General features: G+C 42.1%; 2 protein-coding genes across 5 annotated transcripts in view; both read left to right on the plus strand.

The window, feature by feature from the left end:
* Positions 1-13058, plus strand: part of nt5c2a (5'-nucleotidase, cytosolic IIa) — a 30845-nt gene extending 17787 nt beyond the window's left edge. For 2 of the 4 annotated variants that reach the window (XM_054796785.1, XM_054796783.1), the window contains exons 12-18: positions 1863-1970; positions 2409-2475; positions 5062-5256; positions 9906-9957; positions 10834-10894; positions 11478-11654; positions 12376-13058. In XM_054796785.1, the coding sequence (XP_054652760.1) occupies positions 1863-1970; positions 2409-2475; positions 5062-5256; positions 9906-9957; positions 10834-10894; positions 11478-11654; positions 12376-12597 (882 nt within the window). In that variant the 3' untranslated portion in view covers positions 12598-13058. Of the gene's footprint in view, positions 1-1862; positions 1971-2408; positions 2476-5061; positions 5257-9905; positions 9958-10833; positions 10895-11446; positions 11655-12375 lie in introns of those variants that run through there. The other 2 variants (XM_054796784.1, XM_054796786.1) reach the window with 2 other exon arrangements.
* Positions 13059-13797: 739 nt separating this feature from the next.
* Positions 13798-22817, plus strand: cdk1 (cyclin-dependent kinase 1). The gene is made up of 8 exons (XM_054796218.1): positions 13798-13912; positions 14287-14329; positions 14798-14954; positions 17816-17939; positions 18830-19000; positions 20418-20581; positions 20671-20812; positions 22556-22817. The coding sequence occupies exons 2-8, from the start codon at positions 14293-14295 to the stop codon at positions 22670-22672; spliced, it is 912 nt and encodes a 303-aa protein (XP_054652193.1). The 5' UTR covers positions 13798-13912; positions 14287-14292; the 3' UTR covers positions 22673-22817.
* The last annotated feature ends 1360 nt before the right edge of the window (positions 22818-24177 follow it).

Genomic DNA, 24177 nt, shown 5'->3' on the forward strand with positions numbered 1-24177 from the left:
AAAGTTGTAAATGTACAAGAATAAAGTTATATTACGTGTCATGGTGTCATACGTGTCGGAGGGAAAATAGAGCATAGCTCTTCAGGAAGGATAGAAACTTTCCTCTTGCTTCAGGTAAGCTTTTATTTATAACTTGCCAGCAAAACACAGCAGTCAAGCACAAACAAAATTAGCATGGCTAGCCTTTCTCCCGCATGTGGCGCTCACACTTCCGCTTTCCTTACTCAAGGCCAAGGCCAAAAGTCACTTAAGTCCCCCCTTTTCATAGCTGTCTCAGGCAATGCCTGTAACATAAAGTTACAAGTTTTTGCTCGTAAATTTACGACTTTATTCTCGTAATGTTGAGAGGTTTTTCTTGTAAATTTACCACTTTATTATTTTTTGTTGATTAATTTACGACTCTCAGATTATTTTAATACTCTGTTGTAACAGGCATTGACTGAAACAGCTAGGAAAAGGGGGACTTATGTGACCTTTGACATTGGGCAAAGGTAATATTAAGACTTTTTTCTCGTAAATTTACAACTTTGTTCTCGGAAATGTACAACTTTATTGTTAATTTTTTGTTGATTAATTGATGACTTTAAAGTCGAAAATAACTTTATTGTGGAAATTTGAGATTATTTTAATACTCTGTTATAACAGGCATTGCAGGAGACAGCAATGAAAAGGGAGGACTTATGTGACCTTTGGCATTGGGCAAAAGTTAACATGACGACTTTTTTTTCTCGTAAATGTACTGCTTTATTCTCGTATTCTACGTATTTTTTTCTCAGAAATGTACAACTTCCATGTGGCCCCAATACTTGGTCGTAGAATACGTGGGATAAAATTGTTTAATCTTTTTTTTTTGTCCAAGGTAACAAAATGAACTGAATAAAATAACACAAATAAATACCTTTTAAAAAAAAAAATCTGTCCTACTCAACTTCAACCAGAATAAATTGAGTGTCCAGGTTGCAGGAGTCTCCAACTTTTATCACTTTTAGAGCTGTCAACTGTTTGTGTTGTATTTATGACTGGCAACATTTCATTGGTACGCTGCTACATTGCACACCAAGCAGATCTCCACTCTCCACTTTATGCTATTTTGTGGTCATAAAAGGCATAAATGAATTCAGCAGTTATAATAAAAAAAAAAACTACTGACAGTTGAAGCAAATATTCTTTGACCCTTTGGTGAGCTACTCAAAATCACCTGGCAAGCGAGGAGACCCATGTGATAGTATCACCTTCATACGACTGGACACACAATGTATTTATGTTCATTAAACAACCACACACAAATAGTGTTTTGAGGACAAGACTCAATTAGTATAATGACAACAAGAGAGCAAAATTGTTCAGTGACACTTAAAAAAGTTAGTACGTACCCCATGAACGTGATATCCACTTCCCTGTGGGACAAAAACGAGGTCCAAACTAACCACATTGTTTGTTTGTTTATAAAAAAAAAAAAAGATCACATTTGGAGACAGAAGACGAGAAGCTAGGCGGATAACACGCTGGCATGGATTGGCGTAGCCTGTGTCAAGCTGTCAAACTGAAACCATTGAGGTTTTACGGAGTAGTGTTGATTCTCGCGGCAATACGGGACAATGTCAGTCCCTCATCGACTCAGTACTGGTGTTGGCAACCTTATGTGACACAGCACGCAAGTAATGTTTGTCGCTGCGTGCATATTGGATGTGAAAGGTATTTATCGGCATATCACATATTTTTTACAGAAATCGTCCAATACTAATGGGTGATCAATCGGAGCATCCCTGCTTTGTACAGTATATGAGACACCTTTTTCTATACGATACACAACTATATGCACGTATGCGTCTTTTTGTAACGTGTGTTTGCTCGTATTGCAGCCGGGTACAGCCCACAGGCCGTGGCAGTCATACTTTGACTTGATCCTGGTCGACGCTCGCAAGCCTGTCTTCTTTGGAGAGGGAACAGTCCTGCGACAGGTTGACACTGTGAGTGTCAATCAATCATTGCATAAATGTATCTTTTCTGTGAAAACACTAAAGACATTTGTTTATTGTTTCTTGGTATCCCTCATCAATCAGTTATTAGGTAAGACTGGACTTTGGCTGTGTCTCAAATGGAATACTTCCATCAGTGCACTTCAATGAGTGTGTACAGTGTAAGTGTGTGAATATTGATAGCGTAGTACTTAGGGATGGGAATCGAAAGGCGGTTCATCGTCTCAGTATTTCGATTTTGCACCTGCTGATAATTGCGCAAGCGATCATACTAGATTACCACAACACACCCACTTGTACGTGCTATTGTTTAGCTTGCTCACACAATTTAGCGCTCGGTATTATCTTAGTAGACCTTAGTAGAGCAGGGCCATAGTGTAAGTATGCAAGTGCACCAATTGATACGCAGCCTATGTTTGTGTCTTTCAGACAACTGGTCGACTGAAGATTGGCACGTATACTGGTCCCCTCCAGCATGGGATTGTGTACTCTGGAGGTAAATGCATAAGATCATTTCTGGCATACATCGAAATGTTTCTGTTTCTCGTGATCTTTCACTCTCAAGAGTTGAACAACAACATTTGGCATCTTTCACTCGTTAAAGCAGAGCCTGTTGTTGTGATAAGAAAACAAAATTTCCCAGAGACCATTGTATCTCTTGTGGATGTTCTTCTCACTTATTGGAATATACAGGATTTATCTACAGGTGGTCCTTGGGGTACAGGGTGTAATGGTTATGTACATGCACCTATAAATTAATTAAAAACCTAATTTTGGTTCAACAAGTTAGAGTAGAAGGATACACTACGTGCGGCTCACGCGCAGCCACATTACTCTCAACACTGGATTCTGGCGACCATCATTACCCGGACGTTGCAAGGACGACGAGTAGGTGGTCAATCAACAATCTATTGCAAAAACAAAACGGTCTAGAGTCTGCCGAACCACGCCAAAACAACATCAGTAAACTCAGCTGTGCTCCCCCAGCATCCACACAGTCAGGACACACATCAGATTCAAAGCCATTCGTAAACCACAAAACTCTAACACTACACATACAGTAGCTGCCAGGTTACTACAGTATTTTTGAACGTGTTAAAGGATCTGCTCCTATGAAAGCAACAGTAATAACAAAGCAGTGTAGTGGTTTTAATATTGACATAGAAAGGTTGCTAGTGCTGTGACTTTTATTTTTTTGTTCCTTTTTATTAATTTCTTGTACAGTGGAAGCTTGGTTAGCGTCATTAATTTGACTGTAACTGAAACGGATGCTAACCTAATACATTTTTCCCATAGGAAATAATGTAAATTAAATCATTCCACTCGAGAAACTCTAAAAACGTTAACACACATTTTTATAGTTTTACAATTATAGTTTGACATGCAAAAAACTATTGGAAATGCATACAAATACATATAAATGAAGACTGAAAGGGCTAAATGAATATTTAAGGTTACTTTTACCTTCATTGACTGACTGACTTCATTCACTGTTCCCAAAGACACGGTGTGGCAGCGAGATCAACCATCACCGCTTTCCTTTTTTGTCTTGAATTCAGCAGTGTTTCTCACCTCAATAATCCAAAATGGAACCAAAGAAAGTTGCAGGGCCCTCATTTTGGCAAAGAAGTTGAAAAACAAAAACAAAACTAGTGAAAAAGACACAGAGACTCCCATAGACGTATACAGTCGTCCCTCGATATGTCGTGGTTTGAACATCGCTCCCTCACTCACAAATTTTTTAATTAATTAATACACAAATGAATTAATTCATGAAGCATTGCTGTTTCGTGGTTGACTATGGCCTATTATTGGTCACAAAATATTGCGAGACAAGTTATATGTAGTATCTGGTCACTCGGCGTCAGTAATGTTTCACTGATGACAGATATACCTTAGGTTACATTGCCTTCACACTGCATCGAGTCAGCCATTGCATGTCCGACATGACATAGAGAAAAAGGTTCTCCTCACATTCCGTGTGGAAGTGGGATTTTGGCTTCTTACTTTGTCCTTCTTTCCCACTCCGTTTGAAGCACTTAAGTTTAGAATAAACAACTTGAAGGCTAACAAGTAAGCGATGTAGCGTTGGTTATGGGAGGCGGAACCAAGACTTCTTCCTTCAATACTTCCAATTCCCAATTCCAATTAAATCGGAAAATGTGTGTACCACACTTGATAACCAGCCCCTTACTATCGTGCAAGACCCGGTTCCTCGAGCCATGCCTAATCGTAAGTATTTCTCAGATGTTTTACAATTTTGTACAATGTTCTTTACAGCCACGTTGAGAAGCTAATTGCTGTATCCGTTAGCCAGGTGAGCATGTTGAGCTTAACTGCTCAATGGCTAGATGAAGACTTTGTATTAATTCCACGGCAGGATATATGTGATGTTACACATATCGGTTTATATCGGAATTGGAAATTGAGAGTTGGGCAAAATGGGCATATCGGATATCGGCAAAAAATCCAATATCGGACATCCCTACTTAAAATCATTCTCTCACAGATGTCGTCTGATGGTTATTGGACTGCACACGGCACCAGTCACAACCCTCATTTTGGCTGAGGATTGTCCCGTGTCTTGGATTGAGGATTGTCTGCATCTCAGGGCTGGTGACATTTTTTGGGGTCTTTTTTGTTCCATAACCCTCAAGATCTTTCAAGAAGATTAAAATCACTGTCATAGTACGTCCAACCTCAGCAGCAATGGCGTGCTGCGAGAGGCCTTGCTTATGCAGCTCGACCGCATTCGAAGAGAGAAAGCTTTTTTGCCTTTGCCATCAAGAGATCATGACAGTGTGAACAGCTGACAGAAAATTACATTGAATCCACATTTGTGAAGATTTTGGCTTTTATAGGCTGTGGTCTTAAAAGTTTTGATCAACTGATGAACAGCCAAGTTCTCTTAATGCTTGTCACTTCCATTTCTTCTTTTTGCATTTTGAAGATCTACTTAAACCCTCCTAAGAGCGAACAGAGCAAAAAGTAAATTCTTGCAATTATTCAACTGGTTTCAAAATTTTGATCATTAGTGTCATAATATTCAATGAATTTTTGACTTGTTTGTCTGGACCAACAGGTTCTTCTGACATGGTGTGTGACTTGTTGGGGGTGAAGGGCAAAGATATTGTCTACATTGGAGACCACATCTTTGGTGACATTCTAAAATCCAAGAAGCGCCAAGGTTGGAGAACCTTCCTGGTGATACCAGAATTGGCCCAGGAGCTTCATGTGTGGACGGAAAAGAGCTGTAAGATTGAACCCATACACACATGTATGTACATTACAAGTACAGTACACATGCTGTAATATTTATTGAAACTCAGAGGTGTGGAAAAAGTGTTTGCCCCCTTCCTGATTTCTTTTTTGGGTTTTTTTGCATGTTTGTCACACTTAAATGTTTCAGATCATCAAACTAATTTAAATATTAGTCAATGACAACACAACTGAATACAAAATGCAGTTTTTAAATAAAACTGTCTTATTAAGTGAGAGGCCGCACGGTGGTCTAGTGGTTAGCACGTTGGCCAACACAGTAACAGCTTGGAGTTCGATTCCCCCCTGGGCATTTCTGTGTGGAGTTTGCATGTTCTCCCTGTGTGCACGTGGGTTTTCTCCGAGTACTCCGGCTTCCTCCCACATTCCAAAAACATGCAGGTGAGGTTAATTGGCGACTCTAAATTGCCCATAGGTATGAATGTGAGGGTGATTGGTTGTTTGTCTATATGTGCCCTGCGATTGGCTGGTGACTAGTCCAGGGTGTACCCCGCCTGTCACCCGAAGTCAGCTGGGATAGGCTCCAGCATGCCCCCGCGACCCTAATGAGGAAGAAGCGGTATAGAAAATGGATGGATGGATGGATTAAGGGAGAAAAAAATCCAAACCTACATGGCCCTGCGTGAAAAAGTGATTGACCCCCCTGTTAAAACATATCTTAACTGGTTTATCACACCTGAGTTCAGTTTCTCTAGTCACACCCAGGCTTGGTTACTGTCACAGATCATCATATCAACAGTAAAATATGGTGGTGGTAGTGTGATGGTCTGGGGCTGTTTGCTGTGATAAATAGAACCATGGATTTTGCTGCATACTAAAAAACCCTGAAAGAGAATGTCCGGCCATCTGTTTGTGAACTTGGCTTTTGTAGCAGGACAATGATCCAAAACACACCAGCAAGTCCACCTCTGAATGGCGGAAGACTTTGGAGTGGCCTAGTCAAAGTCCTGACCTGAATCCTATTGAGATGCTGTGGCATGACCTTAAAAAGGTGCTTCATGCTGGAAAACCCTCCAATGTGGCTGAATGACAACAATTCTGCAAAGATGAGTGGTCCAAAATTCCTCCACAGCGCTGTAAGAGACTCATTGCAAGTTATCACAAACGCTTGATTGCAGTTGTTGCTGCTAAGGGTGGCCCAACCACTTATTAGCTTTAGGGGGCAATCGCTTCTTCACACAGGGTCATGTAGGCTTGGATTTTTTTCCTCCCTTAATCATAAAAAGTTTCATTTAAAAACTGCGTTTTGTGTTCAGTTGTGTTGTCATTGACTAATATTTAAATTTGTTTGATGACCCGAAACATTTAAGTATGACAAAAAAATAAGGAAGGGGGCCAACACTTTTTCACAAATCACAGATCAAAGATGGCGCCCTCCGTGGCAGACGTCTCTGTGACACTCTCCCGTGTTTTTCTATTTTTTGCTATTTTATTGTTCATTTTGGACATTCAACACACTCACGCAGTACATTACAACAGAGAGACACTTTTGAACATCGGCAGGGTTCACCATGAACCTTCATTTAGCCTCTCAGACTTTGCCTTTCTTCTGCGCCGGGAGAACGCAGCAGCCTGCGGACCTGGTGAGCTGAATACCCGGCGAGCAAAGCATCCCAGGCGTAAACGAGGCAAGCGAGCCGGCCTGCATGCTAGGCTAAAAGCTAGAGCGACGAGGCCACCGCTACCAAGCCTGCTGCTAGCCAACGTCCGCTCTCTTGAAAACAAGATGGACGAACTACGAGCAAGGATTACAGCTCAACGTGAGATCAGGGAATGCTGTGTCCTCACCTTCACAGAAACCTGGCTGACGGAGGATATACCGGACTCGGCGATCCAGTTGGAATCATTTGCTGCTTACCGGGGAGATCGGACTTTAGCGTCTGGTAAACACAGAGGTGGCGGCGTCTGTGTTTACGTAAACAAACGGTGGTGCACAGACGTACAGACGATGGAAAAGCACTGCTCGCAGGACATTGAGCTGCTGATGGTGAAATGCAGACCTTTTTATTTGCCTCGTGAGTTTAGCGCTGTGTATTTAACTGCTGTTTACATCCCACCACGAGCTAACACTGCTAATGCACTAGGCCTCCTGCATGACATCATTGATAAACACGAGACCAAACACCCGGACGCTGTATTTATTATATCTGGCGATTTCAACCACTGTAACCTCAGGACTGTCCTCCCCAAATATTACCAGCATGTGAGCTTTCCCACAAGGGAAAATAACATCCTGGACCAAGTCTACAGCAACATGAAAGGTGCTTTGAAGGCTGTTCCAAGACCCCACTTTGGAAAGGCTGACCACATCTCTATATTCCTTTATCCAACATACAGACAACTTCTTAAAAAAGCTCCCCCTGTACGTACAGCAGTTAAAGTATGGAATGAAGAAACTGATCAAGTACTTCAGGACTGCTTTGGCTGCACAAACTGGGATGTGTTTAAAACTGCAGCGGGGAGGGAAGATTGTACTGTTGATTTGGATGAATATGCTTCCGCTGTTACTGGCTACATTAGCACATGTATAGAGACTGTTACCACCACCAAGTATTACAGAAAATACCCTAACCAAAAACAGTGGATGAACTGTGATGTAAGGGCTAAGCTACGTGCTCGTTCGACTGCATTTGTCATGGGCACCGCTGATGACTACAAAAAGGCCAGATATGACCTGAGGAGGTCCATACGAGAGGCCAAAAGACAGTACAGACAGAAGCTGGAGGGCTACTATTCCACCTCAGACCCTCGGCGCGTGTGGGCGGGGCTCCAGCACATCACAGACTATCGACAGCAGAGTAGCGTAGCCACGTCCAGCCAAACCACACTTCCTGATGAGTTGAATGAGTTCTATGCCCGCTTTGACACCCAAACTCCTGATGAGCAGAGAGGGTGGCTGAACCTGGGGAGCACACAGGACTCACCTCTCATGGTGACATCAGCTGATGTGCGCAGGGTTCTGAACAAAACAAACCCACGAAAAGCAGCAGGGCCAGACAACATCTCAGGACGTGCACTTCGGGTTTGCTCATCAGAGCTAGCTGATGTGCTTGCTGACATATTTAACCTGTCGCTTGCACAAGCATCTGTACCGACCTGCTTTAAGTCCACCACCATAGTGCCCGTACCCAAGAAGAGCAACGTGACCTGCTTGAATGACTATCGCCCTATAGCACTCACTCCTATTGTTATGAAGTGCTTTGAAAGGATAGTCATGACCCACATCAAAAAGAGCATCCCGGCGGCAACCGTGGACCCTCTACAGTTTGCATATCGCCAGAACCGGTCCACGGATGATGCAGTCAACACTGCCATCCACACAGCCCTTTCTCACCTACAGGGCCAGGACACATACGTCAGAATGCTATTTATAGACTATAGCTCTGCTTTTAATACAGTCTGCCCCCACAAACTCACAAATAAGCTCCTCACACTTGGCCTGTCTCCCTCCCTCTGTAACTGGGTGTTTAACTTTCTCACAGGCAGGCCCCAGTCAGTCAGAGTCCACAACCGCACATCCAGCTCAAGAATTGTGAGCACTGGGACCCCACAGGGGTGTGTGTTGAGTCCACTCCTCTACACGCTCTTCACCTACGATTGCGTGGCCTCCCAGAACAACACCAGCATCATTAAATTTGCAGATGACACTACAGTCATCGGACTGATCACTGGTGGTGTTGAAACATCATACAGAAGAGAGGTGGCGGACCTCATAGCTTGGTGTCGTGATAACAATCTCCTTCTCAATACAGATAAGACTAAAGAGATGATCATCGACCCAAGAACAAGGGAAAAGGAGCCGCATAGACCCCTGTTTATTGATGAGACTGAGGTGGAGAGGGTGAAAACCTTCAAGTTCCTTGGCACACACATCAGCGAGGACCTCACCTGGTCTCACAACACCCAACAAATTCTGAAGAAGTCCCAAAGGAGACTGTACTTCCTGAGAAGACTGAGGAAATTTGGCATGTCCACCACAATCCTGAGTTGCTTCTACAGATGCACTATCGAAAGTGTCCTTACCGCCTCCATCACTGTTTGGTACGGTAACTGTACAACACGTGATAGGAAGGCACTCCAGCGGGTGATCAAGACCTCACAGAACATTGTTGGGGCAGCCCTCCCCTCACTGCAAGATATTTATAAATCTAGAGTCCTACGAAGAACACACAACCTCATCAAGGACAGCACACATCCACAACACTCATTATTCACACTCCTACCGTCAGGCAGACGCTACAGGAGTTTGAAGTCCAGGACCACAAGGCTGGCAAACAGCTTTTACCCACAGGCCATCAGGCTCCTCAACGAAGCACTCGCACACGCCGCACGCAACACACGCACACACTCATAGCACTTTATTTATTTATTTATTTGTATTATTTACTTGTATTAATGTCTCGTCTGTTGTTGTTGCTTAATTTATTGGTATATATGTTTATGTGTTTATGTTTCTTATGTTCTTATTCTTTCATTTGTTTTCTTTCTTTTCTTGGGAGAATGAACAGAATAAGATTTTCATTGCATGGTATAACTGCTGTTGTACTATGCACATGACAATAAAACTCTCTTGAAACTCTTGAAACTCTTGAAAATGAAGTCAGTGCTGTGTGGTGGATGTTCTAATTGCACGTTTGTGTTCTCCAGCCATATTTGAAGAGCTCCAATCTCTTGACTGCTTCCTTGCTGAGCTTTACAAGTGAGTTCACCGGTGAAATGATTGTTTTCACTGCATGCTGGGTAAGTTTAAACTGTGGATTCCATCTTCATCATATGAAAGATGAATTTAGACTTAAACTTCCCTTCGAACACATGCTGTGTCAGTGTAAAAAGTCACAAAATTAAAATTAACAAATCACCTGTGCAAAGGCTGTTCCTAATCAAATAAAGCGTGTCAGCCAATAGATTGATCAGAAATTCACCCGGAAAAAGTGACAGAAAGATATGACAAGAAGTTGACTTTCTGGGTCTATCATAGGTAGGTCTGCAACTAATGATTATTTTCTTTGTCAATTCATCTGAAGCTTGTTGTTTCGATGAATCAAGTAATCGGTTAGGCCCTCAACCAGGGGGGCCCATTACGCCAATCGTGAGCTACCTGTTGATCGTGCAGGCAGTTGCAGCTGCCCTCCTGATTCGCTGTTGCTCCCTCATGGCAAAGATTAAGTGGTGAACAGACATCTCGAGCTACACACGGAGATGCTACTTTCATCTTTATTATTCTGATTACGGGTAAAGTAAATGAGCGGTAAGACGCCTATATCTGTGTCTGCCTATACCGTGTAACAGACCAAACCACTCACTGTTTGTGTTTGGTTCATATTGGTTTGGTCCGTCTGGGGCCTAACCAGTTACCCAAATAATCAGTTCACATTAATTGAAGTAAATAATCCAACCCTACACAATATTGTACATGAACCAAGACAATATTTTTGAGTAAATTTAACGGGGACGTATGGTAACCGAGGTTCCGCTGTACTTCATACTAATACTCATACTGAGTTACTACTAATGAAGTAGAATATTTTCATGCATTCCCAGTTGTCTTAATGATGGTAATATTTTTGGAATGCAGGCATCTGGATAGCAGCAGCAATGAGAGTCCTGATATCAGCTCACTCCAGCGACGTATTAAGGTACGGGCTCTTCGCTACAGTTTGAAATTGACCAAAGACTCCTGCTCAGTTCACGTGATAAGACAGAATTTCAGCAATCACAGCATAACAGCAGCACCAATGTCATGCTATATTGTAGTTGAGAACAAAGCCTTTGGTACTGACTCTACTGTGCTTTCACCAACGTAGCTGTTGAGGGTGCGTTCACACCTGTCTGCAGAAAAAAAAAAATCTCTGTGGTCACCTTAGTATGGTTAGGTAAGCGTTCACACTTGTATTTTTATCTTTGGACCAGCTAATGCTCAGTTAGTATGCAGGAAGTCGCGCCTCGATTGGAGCGTGTTGTGACGTGCACATTGTCCGACAAAAACAACATGACGTCTTCTTGGTCACATACCGTCGTACGGCTTTTTTAGCCGTTGGGATGTAAGGAAGAGGGTATAAATGATATGAAGACGTCGTATAAAGGTTCTTGTAGATAATAATTGTTAATGTGATATGTTAACATAGCGGAGACCCATTCAGCCTGTTGTTCTGTGTGCTATTGTGTCGTTTAATAACTTGCCTTTCCAGATTAAATGTCTGGGATGTCTGCTCCTTCCAGAAAGTCACACATGACATGGACATGTGCTACGGCATGATGGGAAGCCTGTTTCGCAGCGGATCGCGTCAGACTCTGTTTGCCTCTCAGGTGATGCGTTACGCTGACTTGTACGCCGCCTCCTTCATCAACCTGCTCTACTACCCCTTCAGCTACCTCTTCAGAGCGCCACATGTCCTGGTGAGCCACAAAACCTTTACCCCTTCATTTATATCCGCTTCTTATCAGATAAGTAGTATTGTCTTCATAGAACAGTGGAACCTCGCTTTTGTTGAAAGTGATTGCTAAAAAATATGTCTTGGTTATCGTATGGGCAAACAATGTCCCTCACAAACTAATCTGTGGAATCGAGTGCCAATCCACACGTTGGTGACTCAGTCTGTGCAGAATGGATGGTGTTTTTTTAGAGTTGGGACACTATAGACAGATTCCAGCCAGGGAATCCTTTAACTCATTCAATACCAAAGACGTATTTATACATCTTTCACTTTTTTTTTGCGCGAGAGGCAAAAATGGGTAATGACGCAAGTGCAAACTAAAAGAAGCCACCGTTGGAGCACTTTTGAGCCATAAAAAAGGCCACAAGGTGACAGAAGTGCATTTGATAAGAGTGCGCATGGATGTTTTGCATGTATTAACACACTCTACAGCAAGGAGGAAGTGGAAGAGCAAGGAGGAGTGTAGCGTGCAGAAGATTACGCATTGTAGGAAAATTTTTACGTAGGCTCCACTCATCATAGGCATGAGTGTCCTAACATGAATGTTGCCCGGATTTTATGTATTTGTTGTGTTTGCAGGGCGGAATGACGATACAACGTACATGAATGATGTTTAAGAAGTTAGAATCACGAAAATCCCCAAGTGACGATCTTGACGTTCAAGTGTTTGATGTTCTTTTTAGATGCCTCACGAGTCCACCGTGGAGCACACGCACGTGAACATTAACGAAACTGAGTCCCCGCTGGCCACCAGAAACCGCCATGGCTTGGACTTGAAGGAGGTGGAATCCAAGCGACTCCAACTCAGCCGATCCGTCAACGACATGCAGCCCCCTCATTTCTTCCCTCAGGCTCCACAGGAGATCACCCACTGCCATGATGAGGATGACGATGAGGAAGAGTAGATGATATGATGGAATATTTGATCCTTTCTGTTTTATTTCAAAGGACATTTAAGTGATGACAAAAGCTCTTCTCCCCACTGAATGCTGTTACTGTTTCTAGTATACACATACTGTATATACACTGTACTGTACATACAGTCTGGATTGTTCTCTTATAAAAAGTCAATCATTCATCCACCTCACAGGTGGGGCAAATCAAGATGCTGATTAGACAGCATGATCATAGCACTTGTGCCTTGGGCTGGCCACAATAAAAGGCCACTCCACTGAATATCACAACATTGTGCCCTAGGATTTCATCACAGTATATCTGTGCTTTCCAAATGGCATCAATAAAATGCAATAAAATGTGTTGATTATCTACGACATACACCTGCCCATACCATCACCCCACACCAGGTGCTCAGTGGCGGAGCCAGAAATGTTTCATTGGGGTGGACCAGGTGAGACCATTACTCACATAGGAGTGGCAATAAGTTGATACCTGAATTGTTTAGCTGACCACTCCGTAGCCCCACCACCATCATGGCGGCCAAATCGGCGCAGGGAAGCAGATGCCAATCGGCACTCCCGATCCAGCGTGATTTTGAATACATTGTAATTAAATTATAATTAAATGAATTATTTTTTATTTAAAAGAGAACTTGATATTGTCGCCTTGCCGGAAATTATTCGATGATACCATCTATCGGCCTGTGTGTGGCCTGACATCGACAGCAACGTTGCCAGGTGTACTGCCTCATAAGCGCCTTGTTTTTCTGTTGTTGTTTTTTTGTAAAGCCGCTTAAAAATTCGCAAGTTTCATGGTGTTTGAGCTTAATAGTTTGTAAAGTCGCTTACAAATTCCTAAATTCCCTATTGTTTTTTTCTTGTTTTCCGAGGGCTAGTCTCTTGTTCTCTCGCGAGACCTGGCAATAGTGAACGGCCGGCTCATGAGCAAAGACCATAACTACTGTAAGTCCTACATGTAACTTGTATGTAATTTTATCCAATGTTTATGTAGATATACCTTATATTTATTTACAAAAAAACATCATAGAAAACAAGATAAATGCAGTAAAAATAAAAACCATGTTTTCATTCGCGTGAGATCGGTCACGTGAATGGCTCGCCTTTTGTGATACGTTGCTTTGAACACACCGCCTGCCCATTGGTCCGTTTTGAATCTCTACTGCGCGCGCAGGCACTCTTTCGCGACTCTGCTACACAAACGGTTTTCTCCTGTTCGTTCAGTGGTTTTCCTGCTGGAGAAACCAAGGGAAGGCAACTACTACTTTTACTAAACTACTTTCATCGACCACCACAACCTTCCCAGGTAATGTTGGACTATTTCGGACAAACATTTCATAACTATTCCTTTCCCATTCGGTAGTATTTTGGCACAAACCGTTTGAGGTGGTAGAAACGTCATTAAAATCTACTATATAATCACTATATGCTATTCTAAATACTGTACTACTGTATATGTACCTGGTGGTAAAAACGGAAAAAAGGAATACAATGAAATGTCATGTTTCAAAACAGAAATGACAGTTTCAGCTAACTGCAAGTGAGGAATTTAAGCAGGCGGTGTTTGCTCGTTATAACAACATGTTTCAGTATTTCTTTGTGTTATTTTATGATGGAAGTAGTGTCACGATGAGGTAAAGTGTATCTGACAAATGACAGCAATGTTGCTTTCGTCCCCAGGCAGCGATGGAAGATTATGTGAGAATAGAGAAGATTGGAGAAGGTTTGTTGGAATATTTCATGTTTCCTTCACTCAATGTCACTTTTCTTTCATGACATAACCACAACACATAGACGCATGCACGTCTTTGAAGGCAGCATCTTCAAGGTCATGAGAACTTTGAACAGGCTAATTAGGGCCACACTGACAAGAAAAAGTTTTTACAAATTTTGATTGGTCATCGTTTGAAAATGATTGACCTTCACTTAAAAAAAATTGCTCCTCAAACAACTTTGAAAAACATAGCAGTCTGTCATGTACAGTTATAATTGGGGCCTAACCAATATGGTCAAAAATGTTGAACACATGGCATTTTTTATGTGTGCCTGGGTGGAAAGAGCTATCTGGGGTTGTACAGGACACTGAAGAGTTTAGAAAGCCGCCCTTATCCCTTCATCCAATGTGACTAGTATTAAACAAGCACTATACTAGACTAGTATTAGACAACATTTGCTGACTGCGTCCTTGCAGGAACCTATGGGGTGGTGTTCAAGGCCCGGCACAAGACCACCAATCAGATTGTGGCAATGAAGAAGATCCGTCTGGAGAGTGAGGAAGAGGGGGTTCCCAGCACTGCCGTGAGAGAAGTCTCCCTGCTTCAGGAGCTCAAGCATCCAAATGTTGTAAGGTGAGTAGATGATGCTCTCGCTCGGCGCTTAGCCACACAGGCACTTCTACACTGATGTTGCTGTTATTACCTTTGCAGATACTTTCCTTGGAAGGACATCATTCATTAGTTGAATGACTTTTGATTGGTCAAATGTTGAATTATTTCACTTGGGACTGTACCGAACGAGTATTTTCTTAGTCGATTAATCTTGTAATTGGTTAGGCCCTCGACGGACCAAATCTACATGAACAAAACACAAACCGTTAATTTCATAATTTCTTTACATGATACCAGGGCTGCGACGAGACGATTATTTTAACATTACTTTCAAGAAAGCTAAAATTACTAGGCCTGTCACAAGAATCGATTAATCGAATGATAGGAAAAACACACAAAACAGGTTGATAATTATGCTCGTCTCGCTGTGCCGCACAGGCTGGATGACAAGAGGGTTCCCTCTGCATCTGTCTGTGCGCATTGGTTCTATAGTGAAACGAACAGAGTGAGCCCTCATCTCAATCAGCCTCTTTGTGGAGGCGGGGCTACTAGTGTGTGGCTACAGAAGGTTTAGCAGTTAGCTTCTGAGGCAGCATACATTAACATGAATGAAGGCACAGAAGAGATGGTTTCTGAGACGAATGCCACAGCCGACAGCCCCAGTGTGGGGAGAAAAAACTACCGATGGAGGCAGAGTCTTCATCCCAAGTGAACACTTACTGAGGCGTTTAGTTGGCAAATATACGGTAAACAAAACAGTGCAAAATGGTGCGCACTCACAGACTGCCACTTGCTACATTGCAAAAAAAAAATGCAACCATTCAATAAGGTACACTATACTTGAGTACCATCTAGTGGTTCAAATATGAATTACACCTCTCGTGACAATAATGGAACGATGGTCTCAAAAATGTCGACATCGATTAGTGACGATAATTTGTAGCACAATTATTCGTGACAGGCCTAACAATGACAAAATATAGGAATGGACAAACATGCCGTTACATTTGAACTATAATGACGGCAGTTGTAGCTGCTGCTACTACTAATCATTTATGTTGACGTGTGGTTATGTAAAGACGAGGGTTGTCACGATACATGAGATTGGGTCCCCGGGAGCGAAAAGTACTATGAAAAAATATATTGCAATCTACTAATATCATTTCTACTACGTTACACTCCTGTGCACTCTGTGTGTATGCTACTGGCCCCGCCTCCACCCACCGAAAAACAGACTGTATGACTGACAAAAGGGCTCACTATATTCATGCCGTTGTTTTATGGGACAAAGTAGGGTCGGGCGATAATTTTTATGTACAGGTATAAATTGCAAGGTGACGGCAAAAGATAAGAACACAACGAATTTGTTCTACCATCTCCAGCGCAAACAAAGTTGAGCACGAAAAGTGTGTCATGAAGCGTGAGACGTCAGCGAGCACGTTTACACTTACCCAGTCAACAATACAAAACGCTGTTGCTCATGGCCTTCCTTAAGACAAAACAAGACAATAAATGATGGCATGAACTGAGTGATGCAGTTTCATATTATTTAGCCACTCAGTCGAAAAGGACAATATGCAGCTGTATTACAGTTTTGCAATTTGCAGCCACTACTAACCTCGATACTTGAATTTTGAATACTTTTCAGTAATCTAGTTTGGTAGACACTAAATGCACTCGTTGTATTTCAGTTTGTTACCAGTAAATCAATAAATGTGCTTTACAGTTTGAGACAAGCGTATTTACTGAAATGGGTTTGTAGCTTTTTGTACAAGACTTGGCTGAATTTAATGATATCGTCATGTTGCGATACATGCCAAGGTCCATATTGCCCAACCCTAGTTACAATTATAATTTTACATGCATAAAGCAGTTCTAAATGCATATCAACGATGAATGAAAGGGATTAATGAGCATTTAAGGTTACTGTTACCTTCACTGAAGACGTGACTGTTAACCAAGAAACGATGTAGCAGCAAGATCAACTACCACCACCACCTTCCTGTTTTGCCAGGAGTTATTTCTGGAATTCAGTAGGGTTTCTCGCTTTGTCAAAATGCTGGCACTTGCAACTTTCTTTGGTCCTAATTTGGGTTATTGAGGTGTGAAACATTGATCAAACATTCAATTCAAGAATGAACTCATGGCAAAACAAGAAGATGCTGGGGGTGGATCTCGCTGCATCATCGTGTTTGGCAATAGTCGGCAAGAATCACGTCTTCAGTGAAGGTACAAGTAACCTTAAATTGACGTGTAACCCTGTCACTCATCATTGATACTGTATATATTTAAATGCATCGGAGTCGATTTCTGCATGTAAAACTATAGTTGTAAAACGGTGTTATCATTTTTGGCTTTCTTGAACGGATTCATTGGATTTACATTATTTCTCATGGGATTATTTTTTTTGCCAATTTTATTTCAATCAATGAAAATTTTCCACAAAAACAAGTTGTCTTTTGTCTATTTTATTGTGGAAGCTTCGAGTCACCCACTGAACATACAGGCAGTCTGTCCAGGAGTGCCAGGAACAAAGACACAGGCATAGTGTATATAGTATTAATGTGGGAAGGAAGGAAGGAAGCCAGCTGAGGTATAGTGCGGACAGGGCGACCTGAACACATCTAGCTAGGTGCGATAAGGACAAGAGTAAGGGGTAAAAAGTTCACACACAAATAATTGGATCAAAACAGTAAAAGTTCATAGAGTGGAAATATTGGTTCCACTGTACCACAATATTCAACATACCAAAGGTAAAGTACAGGAGTTTGTTACGTGCGATATTGTACGAGAACAGGCAAAATGTTGTCTTGTATGTGGGGAATGTACCCAATCAGCCTTCATTTCTATTACTTTTACTTTTTATTACTTCTGTCCCCCAGACTCCTGGACGTCCTGATGCAGGAGTCTCGTCTCTATCTCATTTTTGAATTCCTGTCCATGGACCTGAAAAAATACCTGGACTCCATTCCGTCTGGCCAGTACATGGACCCTATGTTGGTCAAGGTAAGCCTTTGTGCTGAATTGACTGTAAGAGTGACAGGTGTACCTTGGCCTGTCACGCTAACACATTTTGCTGGTCAATTTATTGATTGAGGTCAAATGATTTGATTATCGTGACCAAGGACGGTAAATGAATAGGACTTTCAACTTTTCGGGGGCAAGTGGAACAGAGTGTAGAACGCCATGGAGCAGAAAGTCCACCATGATGGTGAGGACAAGAGGTGGGCGGGGCTAGGCGCACAACAGTGTACAATGCATTCACGAGCTCTGAGTGTAAAATGAAGTCATATGCCGTGCGTAACGAAATGAATGAATGTTATTTACTGGACACAATGAATATATGCAGTATGTGCAGCGTTTGCTCCCTTCCTGTTTGTCACACTTGCATGTTTCAGATCAAGCACACTTAAATATTAGTCAGTGACAACACAACCCATGCAGCTCGGTGGCCAAGACCATACAGCTCTTTAACAGGCCTCGCCATGGTCAACCACAGACGTGGAGTGCACATGCTCAGCGTCCTATCCAGAGGTTGTCTGTTCGACAGACGTGAGTGCTGCCAGCATCATCTGCTGTCATCTTAGGAGGAAGCCTCTTCTAAAGATGACGCACAAGAAAGCCTACAAACAATCTGTGGGACGTCCTCAAACGGAAGGTGGTGGAGTGTCGGCATAAAGAAAAGACCAAAAACATCCCCTGTGGTTATTCTTCCTGTTGCAGTCCGCTGTGAATTAAGAAGTCTGCTGTACTACTGTTCATCATACTGCTAAGAGCAGAAGTCCTAATAGCACCAACGGTCAACTCAGCTTTTTGTTATTGTTTTACATTTTATGTAAAAATGTCTTTGACGGTCATGGTCATGCTCTCATTCCCGTGCACCTCCATCTTTTTAGAGCTACCTCTACCAGATCTTAGAGGGCATATACTTCTGTCATTGTCGGCGGGTCCTCCACCGAGACCTGAAGCCCCAGAACCTTCTGGTTGACAACAAGGGTGTTATCAAACTGGCAGACTTTGGACTGGCTCGGGCCTTTGGCGTTCCGGTCAGGGTCTACACCCATGAGGTAAGAATGTATTTCTTGGTATTATTTGCTTTCCTTCAAATACAGCAGCAGCCCTGCCGACTTGTACGCATTTTTTCTACTCTCCATGCATTTTGACCCTTGACGATGCTACGCTGGTCTCCGGTACTCCTTTTGTTGCATTCTGCCTGTTCCTGTCACTCACCGGGTCGATCCTCCCCCTGCAAACCCTCTTGTGCGGACCATTTTGTTATATTTTAACATCTGGTTAAAAAAAAAACTGGCCAAGCTATAATTTTGCGTGCATGTGCAGTATGTTCGGGGTGCACCGATTTACAATTTTCTGACCGGTCACTTTAAAAAGCCTGACCTTTCACTTATCATGGGTCTGGAACCAATTAACCGCGATAAACGAGGGATTACTGTACGTCAAAGCAAATCTTGACCAGGGGAAAATTGGTAGAACCTCAAAATGCCAAAAGAAGAAAGGAACTTGAATTTGCCTATTTGCATATGGTTATGAAAATAGCTCTTCAAAGCATTAAGAATAATGCAACCAAAGTATTGCTGAATGTACTTTTTTATTACACAGCATGACCAACAATATTGTTTGGCTTTTGGAACAAACCTCTGAGTCAGGTCCCTAATTCAATAAAAGATCAAATTGGAAAAAATGAGCATACAGGACTAATCATTTGACATGGTTACAATGAACAATGTGTGGTGTGGTGTGATTTTAGAATGTATGACATTGTTTTTAACAAACTCTCGTCAACGTAATAGTAATTTATTGATGCCCCTGGTATGAACAACCAGCAGTTAGAGCAGCACTTCCCGTGCGAGCTCCCCGTACCATGACACAGCAGTCCGGGCACAGTGAGGGGGAACTACTGCTGTAGCTACAGTGCCGACTGTCCGACGAGAAACTAACACCATCACGGTACACAGCGGACATGTCTGCATGGTGGTGTTGCGTTGTCTTCTTCTTGCGGGTGGCGGGAGTCAAGTGGCAACCAGCTTTGAGGCGCATTATCGCACCTACCGTGTTGGAGCGTGCCATTACGAGCGTTATACAGCAACCGGATCGGCACGATCTTCAAAATGCAGCAGATCGGCAGCTGATCCCGATCCTTATTTTGTAGTGTAGAACGTTGGAAAAGACTTGATCAGGTGATATTTTTTAAAAAGAGCAGTCGGCAACAGTAGGCATTTAAAGGGGCTGTCTCTTTTCTGTTATAGCCAATGACTTTTTGCCGTCCCGTGGGAGTGTTTTCAAACATAACCCCAACCCCAATTCTGTGCCACCACCAGAAACTTGTGCATGACGGGTCTTTTTTTTTACTTTAAGGGAAAAAACTGCTCCTTGCTACTTCCGACTTACTAACTTCAAGCTGGAAGACCAGACCACATATCAATACAAGTCAAACAACATTGGGTCAATTCAGTGATGTCCTTTCAGGTTGTAACCCTTTGGTACCGGGCCCCAGAGGTTCTCCTAGGTTCTCCGCGATATTCAACTCCGGTTGATGTTTGGAGCACCGGCACCATCTTTGCTGAGCTGGCCACCAAGAAGCCACTGTTCCACGGAGACTCTGAAATAGACCAGCTGTTTCGAATCTTCAGGTAACGTTTAGTTTGTCGCTCCAAACAATGAAGCCATTGACATGCAACGTTTGATCATGTCATTGATAAACACCTTTTTTTTTCCCCAGGACTCTGGGCACCCCAGACAATGAGGTTTGGCCTGACGTAGAAAGTCTGCCCGACTACAAAAGCACTTTTCCAAAATGGAAACCTGGCAACCTCGCAGCAATGGTGACCAACCTGGATGAGAACGGCCTGGACCTGTTGGCAGTAAGAATGCAAAAGAACGCAGTCGATTTTTCAACATTGTTCAAGTCCTCAATCTGCAGGCGTCACCACGGAATTCTCTTTTCAGACCAGAGCGTGGGAGAAAGCCTGTGTGTAGTTTGTGTACCAAAGCGGAAAAGGTCCATAGCAGCCCTTGCCGGGCGCCTATTTGCGATGTTACCTGTTACGATGGCAGTGGTCCAGCAAATAGAGATAGTTACTACACTCTTTGATATGTTGCGATTATATTATTGGGCATATAAATAATAGAAGCCTTTCAAAACCGGTTACAAAGGCTCCTCCTTTGGCTGCTGGCATAGGCGGTAACGTCGGACGTGTGCGTCTGTGTAGACGTTAGCTCCTTTTGCTTGCTACTTGCTCATGTCCTGGTCATAGCTGGTTCCAGTTAGACTTGTGCTGAAGTGTACTAAGCACTTATTCTTCTGTTCCGTTGCTTCATTCAAGTTAGCGTAGCGCTTAGCATGGCTTCTTACCTGCTCCTACTCTCTCTTGCTGGTTGTCACATGTTACTTCGCCATTACTCGTCCTTTGGTGGTAATGATACTTGCAAGAAATGGAGCTTATTTGCCACCATGGGGGCGGCAATAAGTAACACGGAGAAGCCACTCTGCACGGTGGATGGGTATACTTAATTAAACTTATACTTAATTTTTCTTTTTTGGGGGGGGGGATTTGCCCATTATTCAACAATCCTTATGTGAAACATGAACTAATTTCTTTTCTTTTCTTTTTTTGTGCGTTCTAGCGAGAAAAAACTAGTATGAGTCAGTTAACATTGAACGTCATGGGAGGTAAACATTTCAACTATGAAGCCCTCTAAAAAAACAAAAAAAAACCTTTTATTGTTTTCTATACATGCTGTGATCATGCATTAACAGGCACATTGATGATGATGACGACTTCTTTCCTAGGCGCATTGATTTGACGTAGCCCATAGGAGCTAACGCTACTTCCGCCAACAGCGGCAGCATAGAAACAGCAACGACACTTACAATGTCCGCTCTCATTGGGATGGCTGCGTCTCCCGTTACAAGACTTGTGCTCCAGTCCTCAGGTCAAAAATGCTGACAGCAAACAAGCATCTTGTCGAGTCTTCGTAGCGACATTGAGCGCAGTAGTATAGGTCGGTAGGTCACCGTGGATGGACTACACTGGTGATGTCCATGTCATACAACCTCATGACAAAAACTACCCCTTCCATGCTGCTTCACGGGTGGACTTTTGTCATAAAAGCAAGGAATTCCTGTGTAACAGAGCAACGGAAAATGTCAGCTTTGCACGTTTTTAAATGTTTTTAGGGGCGGGGTATTTTACAATCATGGCAAAACAGCATTGAAAGACAAGGAAGCCGTGGAGTTTTGTTTGCAAAGGTACTGTGAGGCGTTCAGGCGCACTGGTAATTGTGTGTTTGGCGTTACCGTAATTGTTTTTCATTTTTTTATTCACGTACCCCCATCACTATTGGCGTACCCCACTTTGGGAACCTGGGCTCTACTCCAAATGCTTCAATGGCAGCTTTGCATGTACTCGGACTATGACTATGAAAAGCACGTAATTAGCTTGAAGTATTTCAGCTCTTTTACACGCATTTTCTTGAGAAATGGTACTCTCTTGCTGACAAATCTGGTGTTGTGAATTGGTGATTTGAAGTAGATTGCATTGCCATTCATGTGTTCATACGGACGCTCTCCCACACAGTAAATACATGTTTTCTCTTGTTTGCAGAAAATGTTGACCTACAATCCGCCTAGAAGGATCTCGGCACGTGCGGCCTTGTCTCACCCTTATTTTAATGACTTGAACAAATCCAGCCTCCCTGCAGCCAAGATCAGCAAAAGCTAAAAGTCTATGTGATGTCTTTCTATGTGATATCTATGTTCCCCGACTATGCATAACCACAATGGATATGAATGTTGTAAATACTTGTGTGTGTTTGAGATGCTGATAGTCGTTCCTTTTCAATAAATGTCATCCTTGTCACCTTCAAGCCGATATCATGTTTTGCTTACAGCATCACATGTACTTACCATGAATACACTTTATTGGCACACGTGTCCAACCAAAGAAATTGGCCAGATCATTCCTGTAGAAGTACTTTTAAACTGTTTGAATGCGAATACTGTAGTCTTTCACCACTTTGAATTTCAGTTTTTCAAAAATACAGTATATTCATTCATAAATCGTGCTGTTTTATGGTTGAATGGGGGGAAAAATGTATACTTCAGAAAAAAATACATGTTTAGGGTTCCCACGCATGTATAGAATTTGATTTAATGAATTTCCTGGTCTGTAAAAGTATGCATACATTTCAGAAAAGAGGGAAAAATGTCCGTCGCTCTTTTCCAAAGTGTAAGCTGATGTGTGTGAATGTCTAAAACACAAAGATAATACATCTGCTTCCATGGATGACTAAGGAAGTCAAAAAATATTCACATTTGAGAGGCTGAAATCGGAAGATATATATTTTTAAATTAAAAAAAAAACATTAATCGAATACCAAAATAGTTGATTAATTGGAAAATTGATTCATCATCTATTCACTGATTAAGTCTTAGCAGCTCTACTGACACATCTATTTACCGAGTCTGGAAAAATATGGCATTTTCAAATAAATCTATAGGAACTCTGCATTTTTGTTTTTGCCTAAATTCAGCATCTTCAAGCATAAAAATGGTTAAATGAAGTAAAATACAAATGTAAGGCATTCAAAAGACTCATTCAAAGATGTTGCAATATGTAATATTCTACAATTTTACATACTTTTGCCTAAATTATTCCTTTTAAACCATAAAAATGGCTAAATGAACTAAAATACAACTATAAGGCATTGAGAAGACGCATTCAAAGATAATATGTAGTTTACATTGTACGTACATACTGTATGTAGTACACTGGTCTCTAGGTGTCAGTTCAGTGAGACACACAAGCACCAGAGCACTTATATGTGTATGCAGGGTCTCAGGAGTCTAGATGTAAAAAAAAACGTATTTAGAAGGTTGCAAACAGGTTTTCTTATGCTTTAACTGAAAATATTCCATTTATAAATAAGGACTCCTACTTTATGTGAATTCACTTATCACGGGTCGGATCTGGAACCATTTAACCGCGATAAACGAGGGATTACTGTACACGCACATGCACAAAAGCGCACTTGGGTTCCTTACGTTCTTCTTGTATTTGATACCGTGGTGTTTAAGGTTAAAAAGTATGACACACGGATAGCAACAGTCCTGTATAAGTATTGCAAAGTCATACTTAAGTTAAAGATACCCTTCAGGAAAACGACTTTAGTAAATGTCTTAAAGTTGCTATGTTTCGTACTCAAGTATCAAAGGTAAAAGAGCGTT

Source organism: Dunckerocampus dactyliophorus, chromosome 13 (genome assembly GCF_027744805.1).
Source record: "Dunckerocampus dactyliophorus isolate RoL2022-P2 chromosome 13, RoL_Ddac_1.1, whole genome shotgun sequence".
Taxonomy (NCBI): domain Eukaryota; kingdom Metazoa; phylum Chordata; class Actinopteri; order Syngnathiformes; family Syngnathidae; genus Dunckerocampus; species Dunckerocampus dactyliophorus.